This window comes from Nestor notabilis, unplaced genomic scaffold (genome assembly GCF_000696875.1).
Source record: "Nestor notabilis isolate BGI_N333 unplaced genomic scaffold, ASM69687v1 scaffold35466, whole genome shotgun sequence".
Taxonomy (NCBI): Eukaryota; Metazoa; Chordata; class Aves; order Psittaciformes; family Psittacidae; genus Nestor; species Nestor notabilis.
This window is the reverse complement of record NW_009932100.1, coordinates 3,928-14,977: the sequence shown is the minus strand read 5'-3', so window position 1 is coordinate 14,977 and position 11,050 is coordinate 3,928. Positions and strand designations below refer to the sequence as shown.

The window sequence follows — 11,050 nt, the reverse complement described above, 5'->3', positions numbered from 1 at the left end:
CGGGTTACCACAGCGGCTCCGGAGCCTCTCCAAGCAGAAGCACACGCAGGACCTGAAGCCTTCCCAGCGGGCTGATCGGTGCTCTGCTTTAAGGTATCTCAGCGATGCTGGCTGCGCGGATACCTGAGATCGCTAAAGAGCATCCCAGGGCAGCTGGGAAGGCAGGAGGTGGCAGTTCGGCACAAAGTGGATAAACAGATAAGTAATACAGAAACAGAAGCCAGACGATGCATAGCGTCAAACCCGATCTTGAGTGAAATTCCCACTGCAGGCAATACAAATGTTACCTGAGGAAAGGCTTGTCTTCTGACTTCAGGATCTGGCCTGCATCAGATGCCAAAAACTAGTACTTCTACCAGAACATTTAGCATCCCTGATCAAAATCAGCATAAACTTGGGGGAAGGAGGGAGCATTTTTATTACTCACAGAGTAAAAAAGGTTGTTTCTCAAGTCATTACTGTCACGACTGAAAATGCCAGTTCTTTGTGAGGGGTTAATAGACTTTTTTCCAGCCCATCTGTCACCTCGTGTCATTAAATGGGGCTGCACACAGTCCCACAGCCTTCACTTACGTGTGAGCAATTCCCCTGGCACCTATCACCACGGAGATATGCACACCAACTGCACGCAGTGGTGCAGCGTGAGCGTGAGTGCAAGTTTCACCTACTAATGCTACAGATGTGTAAATCTGCAAATAATTAGCTAGTCAAGATCCAAGGTGCCAGGTACTTACACCTACTTAGTTCCGAACGAAGTAGGTGAAGCAGCAGAATATATTCCAGCGCCTCTGAGACTGCTCTCAGCAACCCTGACCAACAGAACGACTGATGTCTGTGGTTAGTAAACTGTGGAAAGAAAATTAGTACCTAAACAGATCAGCACCAGGTGAGAAAAGCTGGTGGGTTTTTTTTCAGCGATGTGATAGCTAAAAGCATAAGGAGTAAATTCTGAGCAGGCTAACTCATGTAGCATGTAGGAGCCACAGTAAAAATTCAGACAGGGATATGAAAAATTTTCTTTTTATGAAGCACAAATGTTAAACTGTACACTGTACTAACTTTTAAATGCCATAAAAAATATTTTAGAAGGGTAATATTCAATAATTGCACTTAATTATATGAAAAAATTATAAAAAGGTCTATTTAATGCCTTGATTCACAGTAAGGAGAACTCTCTTGTAAGACTGAATATTCTTATCTCTGCCCCCATTATTTCACTTGATCGGTTTTCTCTGCAGAAATATAGAACTCAGTTCTCGGACTCAAATACAGCAATCCATCCAGCAAAGCAGGTTCCAGAGTAATCCAGCAGCAGAGCAAACAAATGAAAAACAGAAAGTGGAAAAAGTGGTCTGGTTGAGGGACCAGCCATTCACAACCCCTGTACTACAAACTAACTTCTCACTTGAGTTACAGGAAATATTTGCTTTGGAATAGCTAAAAGGTGTAGTTCATTATCAAACTGCAAAAAAAAGTAACTACTCTTTCTGCTGCATCTGAACACTCATTTTTGTTTCTCTGTGGCTCATCCAACCTGAACCATATCTGCAGCAACCTGGTGAGATCAGAAAAATTACTGTTAAAAATGAACATTGTGTATTTTCAAGGTTCAGGCATATACTCACAGAATGTTAAAAAAAAAGATCTGTATGTTGAGTCCATATATCAGTGGTGTAGGGCAACATTGATTTGTATGTCATAAAACAATAGTGGTTCCTACTTGTTCATCTTCTTATGTATTCATTTTTTTGGTACGTATCTGAATCTGATAAGTCACTTTCATCAGAAGATGGAGAAGAGTTTTCCCACTCATGAGAGTCATTATGACAGTGGGGTTTCTGCACACTTTCTGTGTCATCCAGGAGTTTTGCTTCAACAGCATGAGTACATTGCCAATCAGCTGCATCTTCTTGGGAAGAAAGAAGAGCTGCAGAACTATCCGCATTCTCTTCAGAGGCTCCCAACAGCACGGTTTTTAAGTTAATGGTAAAGCAAGCACCGTCCCTTGGCCTTGAAGAATAGTTACAATTTGCCTCAGAGAAAGGATTAAGTAACTCATGACTTGTGACTTTCTCTTCTTCAATGCCCAGCTCCTGCTCTTCAACATCTTCTGGGTCAGTGTCTGGATTTTCGCTTGCCTGGCTGCTGATGTCATCACACACGCTATTTGTAGGGTACTGCATGGATACATCTGGCACATCAGAGGAATGAGGTACTCTATTTAAGATATCACGCTTTGTATAGTCATGATTACTTATGACATCACTGTCATCACTCTCATCTTCATCACTGATACCACCACTGGATTCATTTGCCTTTTTTTTAACCTCTTTGTAAATGATCTCTACAGAGGCTATTTTTTCAGATTCAAATGTCCAAGGTGGATAGGCTAACCTCCTCATGAATACCTAAAAGAACGAAGCAAATAATAAAAGATCAGCCAAATTAGCACACATGCAAAGTATGAAAAAATACCCCCAGTCACAAGGTCGTCAAACAAATTATTCCTTCTGTGCCACATTTCTGGCATTTCCTGCAGACTTCAGGGCTCAGCTTTACTCTGCACCTCCCAGGATCACTGAATATTCAAAGCACTGGGGGAAAATGTCAACAATAATAAAAGACATTAACCTTAGACATTAGTTGGCAAAGTCATGTTCAGCAATCTTAGGGATGTGAAGGTAAGGACATAGCAAAGGACAGAAACACAAGGAGTTGATATCAATCTGTTCCAGGTAAGTTTGTAGAAAAAGAGAAAGTATTTATGCTGAAAATCTGCATAGAATTAAAAGAAGCCAGAGACTATTTAAAACAAACAAACAAAACCAAACCAAAACAAACAAACAAAAAACAAAGAAACCCCAAAAAAACCCCAAACAAACAAGCAAACAAGTCCCAGGAATCTTGTTATTTTTGTGGGAAATTTAGTGGAAGTTCAGTCTCTTCTATTAAAATAAAACAAGAAATAGCTGACTCAGGACTGGCTTCCTCAGGTACTAAAACATAATACCTGATCACAGAAAAAGTTAAAGAAAGGTTATGCAAAAAAGTGGAACAATTTGACTGATATATTACCTTTCTTTCATTCTTAAGTACTCTTCCTTAGTCAGGGATGTTTTTGCCAGCCACTTACTACATGTGACTACTGAGAATACCTCAGCATTTGGAAGGTGATGCTGTTACTGTTTGCCTGGTGTACATGCACATCCTCTCCCCTACCCCCAGCCTGAGTAAGTTTTCTTCCCGAGCTACATCGTTTCTCTTCTTTCCCTTTGTTTTTTATTTTCATCCAACTCCACTATTTGGGTAGGTCCCAACAGCCTGGTCCAGGAGTTAGTTTCTAAGGTGCTATGTTATCAGCAGAGGTAACTTGCATATGAATGTCCTTTCTTTTTCCTACTAAGCATCCTGCTATTAGTCATCCTTTTCACTATCGCCTGTGTATATCAGAATACAGTAATAAAACATAACTGAGATGGGAGAAAGAAGACAGGTGACCAGGGAAGTGATCCTGAACTTGCCAGTAACACTTCTGGAAGTAACAACTAGGATTCTTTTCCGGCAGGGACATATCCGCACATAACTGCATCCCAATCTACAGTACAAGACACCTGTGAAATTGGAAGTTTGGAGACCTGCAAAGTATATCTGATTTTAGTAGATTTTTCTAGTAGGATTTTTCCTTTGACTGAGAAGCTACTCTTGATGTTACAAAGCAGACTCGGGTTTCTGTCCACCTCTGTCCTGCACTGTGGTGACCAGAAACAGATATACTTCAGGTGTAGCCTGACAAATGCCGAGTAGGGTGGGATGATCTCTATCTCTGTTAGTAACTTGTCACAGAAGTAGCAAGAAATAGTTTCGAAAAGCCTGAATATTTGTTCCATAATCTACGGGCTGCTGAATCTTGTCTGTTCTATCTTTGACACATGTAAGCTGCAAATTAAAACACTGTATGTACTTACATAACTTGCACCTAATGCACAGGATTAGAAATTTCAGAGGGTAAAACTTCCTCCTCCCAACCAGGAAGGTTAAATATGAGAATTAATACATACCAAAGTATGTGGAAGTGATTTATTTTTAAGAATATAGCCTCCTGCATGTGTACACTTCAGGACAGCAGCGAAAATCAGTGAAAAACATGCAGCACATGTGATTACAACTGTACTATAATCTGCAAGTGAAAAAAACCAAAACAAATTAACATACGTAAACGAAGTTTCCAGTAACCACATTTCACATTTCACATTCAGAACAGCTGTATAGAATCACAGAACCTCTGTGATCAGAGGTCATCTGGTCCAAAGTCAAAACAAGACCAAATCTCAGATTCAGGAATTAAAAAAGAACTTACAGCATTGTTGATAACTATTTATGCAGTTAGTAGAGATTTGTATGGCTTGCAGGATTAAGAATAGATCTATAGCCCCAAAGTGGATGGAGTTTTATGTTTCACTTAAAAATCCCCACAATGTTTATCACTCAAATAGTACTTTCTCTCTTACTACTTTTAGGATTGACTTGTAATTCTACCTATGTAAAAAGAAAACACATGCACCTAGTTAAGTCACACAGTCCATTCCTGCACCACAGCACAGTTACCTTGTTGAGCTACAGAGTCTGTAGTTACACATTTCCAGGCTGATGGGATGGAATGTTTGTTTAGAGACGCAGTGACCATAACAGACACACAGTAATTTCTATTTGGATACAATTCTTCAATGACAGTATTAAAAACATCTTCAGTGGTTTGCTCACGTGGCCTCTGTCATGAAAGACAATGTTTCAAAGTTAGCTATGTGCCTAAAAAGAGATCCCCAGCCACTGGTGAAACTGCAAAGACTGACAAAGTAACTCAGTGGTTTACCTAGACAGCTGCTTCCTCTCTAGTTGTAGCTGATGCCAACATGCCTACCTTACATCTGTTTGTGAACATCGTATTATCAAAGATAAATTGCCTGTTATCTCCAACTATTGGTCACTGTATGTCCCCTTGAAGCAGCCTCAGATGAATTCTACAGATTTGAAACTTCAAGTGATATTCTGATTCAGAAATCAGGGGTAAAAAACATCAGTGGCAGGAAAGTTGCGGTCCTTCTGTGTCTCCCGGCAGGATGAGTTAGATTAAATTCCCAACAGGCACCTGTCTGGCCTGCTGTTCACAACTTCCAGTACAGACACTCCATGCTCTACACCTGTTAGCATGCCTACCCCTGCTAGTAGTTTCTGCTAACACATCTTTCCCTTGTCTTCCCAGGGAATAACTACTTGAGCCAGTGCTCTGTGGTTTATTTCAAGTAAGGATACAGGACAACCAGTATTCCTCTTCTAGGCCTGCTACTCTGCAGTAAGAGGAAACAGGTTATGATGGCCATTCTCTTTGTTTCCTTCTAAGTATCTTCTATTCATATATTCACATATTTGCTTCCGTGAATCTGCTAACCATCAGAGCCATTTTATGCTTTCTATATTTCTCCCCTAAAGCACAAATAAACCAAAAAATTCTTTACCTTATGCTCTCCATCAAGTGTTTTCAGTGTTATATCATAATCAAGCTCTTCATATATATCAATTAAAGACAGTAGCTTTCCATTTTCTCTGAAGTAAGAGGTTGGCAGCTTTATGGTGACATTTATACAGTTTAGACAGGAACTGATATTAACTTCTGGTGGTCCCAGGAATGCTATTGGGGAGGGGGAGGGGGGAATAGGGAAGAAAGAAAAAAAAAAAAAAAAATGGGGGAAAAAAAAAAAAAAAGAGGGAAAAGCCCGGAAAGTGTTTTGGGGGGGGGGGGGGGGGAAAAGGGAAAAAAAAAAAAAAAAAAAAAAAGATGGGGTAAAAAAAAAAAAAAGATGGAAAAAATATACACTATGTATTCAGTTCCACTTCTATTTTGGTGACAGACATACAGCTGACTAAATAGATTCCAGAGCATTTCACTGCTATAAAACCACAAGGTCTTGCAACATTTAAGTTCCACAGTCAAAGAGCCTTTTCCCACATGACTAGATTTTAAAAAGAGAAAGCAGTGGAGAAGAGGGAAGAAGCAGAAAGGTGACAAAGGCTTTGCTTCAGCTCCACAGAGATATGAGCTTTTTATCTATTTCATAGGAAAGTTAAGGTTAATGTATAGGAAAAGCTGATTACTTTCTTGCTCATCATCACCTTCTAGTCACTCTCTGGAAGAAATCTTTGTAAAAATTCAGTGGTGTTTAGCCCTGCACATAATCATGCTTGTTGCAAGGAAGGCTATAAGGCTAAACTTAACAGCCGGGCTCCAAATACTAAAACTCTACTGAAAGTGGGACAGAGGATCTAATGAAACATAGTTACACTTCTGTGAGACTTCCACTGAGTTCAAACTAATCTCTGAAGCTCAGGTCCTCAAACCATGCATGTGTTCCAGGAGCCATGCATGCTAACTGTCTCCTCTGTCCAAAACTATATATCCATCAGTATCAGAGGAACTTCCATAGTGAATCAAGCCTAAGATCTTCTTTTCTCCAACACAATAAAGGAGAAGGAATTTTGGAAAATGGCAGGAGAACAAACTATGTCCATAAACCTCCATTTTTGTGTAGCACATTGGGGGGGAAAAAAACCACCAAAATTTAGAGTCTGCATTTCACTTTGTCTTTTCCAGAGGCATGTACATTGTGATCAAGGTAGAGACTGGTTTCCCAACCTCTGCAAAATTCAAAAAAGCAACACACATTTGCTAACTACTTCTGTTCCTGAAACAGGGTAGAAAGCAAAATACAAAAAAACAAACAAACAACATAAAACAAAACAACACCCCAACCCCCACCCCCCCCAAAAAAAAACCAAAACCAAAACAACCCCCCAAAACCAAACCCCTAACAAGTTTAATACTTAAACCAAATGTGAACTCTCATCTACTCCCAAATAGGAAAGCATTTCCTAGTCAGATGATTACACGCTTATTCCTTTCTCATTTTTTTGTTTAAGTTACAAACAAACATTAGCTTAAATCTGGTTACAGCCAGCAGTGTTTTTTAATCCTGGCTTTTTGTTATGAAGCCTTTCTGTCTTTGCTCAAATCCATCTGTCAACAGGAGTGAGATTCCACCATAGGTATTTGAAGGTAGCCATCAACTACACCAATAGGAAAATATCTCAGAATACTGATTCTTTCCTATTCAGGCATTGCAAAAGAAGAAAATGCTACAGGGTTCATCTAAGTAAGTCCTGTGCCCTGGTAAACATAACTTCACTCGATTGCTTATGGTTTGAACTAGAGAACTACTAGCAAAGCATCCAATTTCAATTTACAAATTGCCAGTGATGGACAACCAGTCAAAGCACCTGACAGTTTGTTCCAGTGGTCAATCCAAAATATGCCTCTTGTTCCTAGCTAAAATTTAATCTAGCTTCAGCTTCCAGTTAGGGCATGCTGTTATGCTTTGTTTTCGAGACTGAAGAAACTTGCCACCATATTAACTATTGGTCAATGCACCTTCTGATCCTTCTTTTTTAATAAACTAACTGCTGAAAGACTGAAGACCTCCACCTTAGAGGAATGTTCTCAAATCCTTCAGTTATCCTTGTGGCTATTCTCCCCATCCCCTTCAATTTTTCATCATTTCTGAGAATGTAAGTGGATACAGCAGTGGCTAACTCTGTGCCAAATTTAGGGGTAATATGACCTATTTCTGCTCCATAGTCCTGCAATTGTTCCTCAATCTCTCTCTGTTACTTCAAAGCTGAATATTAAGCACAACTAAGGATGAAGCCACTTCTGGCATTAGAAGATGTCACAGCCAATAAGCATCTTCTTTCAGCAAGGAAAGGGAAGAGCCCATTGATGAGCAAGCAAGTAAATCTCTTCCCCTACACCTAGTGCAGGCACAGTATTTCTTTAACTCTTAACACTGATTACTAGAAGACAAAAAAAAACCCACAACCAAACAACCCAAAACCAACCAACCAACCAAACAAAGTTTTGTGGGTTAAATTATGTATCTTATGCATTTAGAGATTTTTGCTTGTCAATGCTTCATATGATCCTATTTCCTCTGTATTTACACATACATTTTATTTGAAAACCAGAGCCTTGTCCATTTACCAGAACTACTACTGTAGACACTAATTTTAGAAAGCTATCTATATATTCTGTTTTGTAACTGATATGTGCTAGATTACATACAAATCCACCTTCTCTTACATAAAAGAACAAACTACTGACCCAGTTAGTTTGCAGTATCTTAGTGTAAAGTGAGCAGAATATCATTTACACATGAGCTATGAATAAAAACTACTAAAAGGAGCAAATGCAGAGAACTTACTGTCAGTAACTGGCAAAAAATGAAGTACAGAAGAATTGAATTCTTTATTTCCTACAAAGCTCTGAACCAATGCAGAATACTGAGTGTTCACCTGTCTAAAATCATCTGTCACATTACAGAAGAGTTGTGTAATGTTTGAACATTGTTCAGCAGTCTTCCAGTTCCTGTAAATCAAGACAAGTTAAAAAAGTTCAAAATAATCTATCTGGGTTTTCTTGTATAAGAAAATATGGGAGGGGAAGTATTTCTGAGTGGAAAAACAGACATCCCCCCCCCCCAGACTTAGTATTCTGAGTTGATAAACATTAAAAGTAAAAATTGTGTCATAAAATATGACTTGCCTGCGGTCACTGAACAGCACATGATAGTATGTTGGCATAGTTGGATCACTTTTTGCCTGCCAGGACAAAATGTGCTGAAAATTGTAAGATTCCATTTGTAGGTTTTGAGGTGGCTCTCCCAGAAATCTTTCTAGAAAAGGAAAAAAACCCCAGACACAATCAGTATGTTTAGCATATGTGAGATTGCAACAATTCTAATAAATAAACCCAATTAGAGCAGCCCAATATTTGCCCCAAAATAAAGCAACCATAGAAGAGAATTCAGCACAACAGAAACAATAATGCAAAGGACTGTCCTCCTGTGTTAAGTTCTTCCTTCAAAAAGCATGAAGCTTTAAAATGATGCTTGGTAATATTATGCAAGTTTTTTTAACTGTGTTAGGAAAAACATTTGAAAGACAATAAAAGCCTCTTACCAGGCAAGCAGCGACAAGCCATAGACAGAATGCTGACGAACACTGCAAAATGAAACTATGTATTAATGCATTTGTATGTCTATAATATCCGATTACTAGCCTACTATTGGCAATATTAATTTCCAACAATTAGAGACAATACTCAGTATTCCCTCAGTGGAACTATTGCTTTCTTTCGCATCTTCTTCCTACGACTTTCCCCTACCCTTCCCTCGTTCCCCAGAGTATGGGATGACCCCTTCCAACCTGTCATTAATTGGAGGCTCCCAGGAGCTAGTTCTTTGATAACTACACTTCGCTTTAGGCTTATGCTGATCCCTGCCAGATGAGGTTCATGACTCAGTGCTCAGTGTGAATAAATGTTCTTAAGATGTTCTTATCAAATCCTGTCTTACAGGATTCAGACAATATTCCAGGTTGTGGCATTTTGTGGCCTATCCTTCTACTGATGAGATGCCAACTCCCGTATTTAGTTGGCCAAAGAAGTTATTAGTTTAATTTCAAACATGCATGCTTGTTCTCATGCTATAGATTAATTCCACAGAAAAATCTGCAAAATTACTTTGTTATTTTCCCTAAAACTCTTCTCCATGAACTCTCTTTTATCTTAACACCTAAATCCTCTACCCAAAACTATCACAATACCCAAAACACCACTGGCCTGTTATGTCTGATGAACTGTGCTGATTAATACTGCCTTAATGTTTTATTTTATTCTCCTAATCTCACTTAGAATGGTAACTTCTGTAGCATGACAAATGTCTTCGACTTTACATTTATACAGCAACTAACATAGCAACACTCTAGTCCACAACTGGTGTTCTCGGGTGCCACACTCTGAGAAATAACAGAACTACTTGACATGTCAACAAGATGTGCCATAGTAAGAATGATGATGAAAAAAGAGAAGAAATCTGGGACATACCTCACAAAAAATTAAAACAATCTTTATGGAGATCTACAAATAATAGGTAAGACAGAGCTATCACAAAATGGTTGAGGTTGGAAGGCACCTCTGGAGATCATCTGGTCCAAGCCCCAAATTATGTGAATCATAAGTACCAGAATACATATTCCTGGTCAAGTAGAGGAGATTCAGAGTAGTAGCAGGTCAGAGGGAACTGTCCTGTCCCAGACACACTGGGAGAATTTCTTGATGGATTAATGCAGTTATTTTACAATTCTTGCCTACTTTTGCAGAGAGGACTGGAAGAGGAAAGAAAAAAAATCCTGCTCAATTATTTAAAGAGATATCTGCACCAAATCTTTATGGCTGCAGAGAAGTGTCTTTAAAGATGACCTTTAGCTAGCAGTGGACACACACAGAAGCACACACAAAGACACTTGGGCAATAAGTTGGTTGAAATCATTTGGGATGGATACTTAGCCAAGGATCTCTTATAAATCTAGCTCTTCAAGATATCTGTCTCACAAACATTAAACTATGCTCCCAGCATCCCTTCTGAAATTAGATGCAAAGAGATTAAGCAGCTAACTTGTGGAAATATAAATTTGCTGCATGTGCAACTCAAGACAGAAAACTCATCTCTCAAGCTTCATTTTGCCATCAAAACCATCCTCTTTTTTGCATGTCTTCCTTCAGTACTTGTTCCTCTACATTATTACTAAGTAATAAACATCCCGTTAGAGAAGTGCAGTTAAAACAGAACAGCCGATTTTCTGCAATGTAGTAACAGATCACCTATTTGGAAAAAACATCCAGTGGGTGTGAATAACAAAGCAATACTTCAACAGTTATTATTCTTTACCTGAACACAACCTCAGATTTGTGATCATTTGTGTGCTAACAGGCACACAGCCTTCACCACACTAAGACTATTCTCATTATAGAAGCAGGTAGTTTCAGTGTACAGACTCTAGTAATGACACACTCCTGTGGAGCAAGCCTTTCAGATTAGGGGACATAAACAGTCTGTTGTCATTCTCTCTTACGCCAGCCACCTCACGTGTCAGCTGTCTTGCT

General features: G+C 39.1%; 1 protein-coding gene across 1 annotated transcript in view; it reads right to left on the bottom strand.

Moving 5' to 3' along the window:
* Positions 1 to 1,724: 1,724 nt before the first annotated feature.
* IFNAR2 (interferon (alpha, beta and omega) receptor 2) overlaps positions 1,725 to 11,050 on the bottom strand; it is a 10,121-nt gene continuing 795 nt past the window's right edge. The window contains exons 2-8 of the mRNA XM_010016207.1: positions 9,067 to 9,108; positions 8,651 to 8,780; positions 8,310 to 8,473; positions 5,514 to 5,686; positions 4,606 to 4,768; positions 4,059 to 4,177; positions 1,725 to 2,408 (exon numbers count right to left, since the gene is read on the bottom strand). Of these exons, the coding sequence (XP_010014509.1) occupies positions 1,725 to 2,408; positions 4,059 to 4,177; positions 4,606 to 4,768; positions 5,514 to 5,686; positions 8,310 to 8,473; positions 8,651 to 8,780; positions 9,067 to 9,108 (1,475 nt within the window). The remainder of the gene's footprint in view (positions 2,409 to 4,058; positions 4,178 to 4,605; positions 4,769 to 5,513; positions 5,687 to 8,309; positions 8,474 to 8,650; positions 8,781 to 9,066; positions 9,109 to 11,050) is intronic.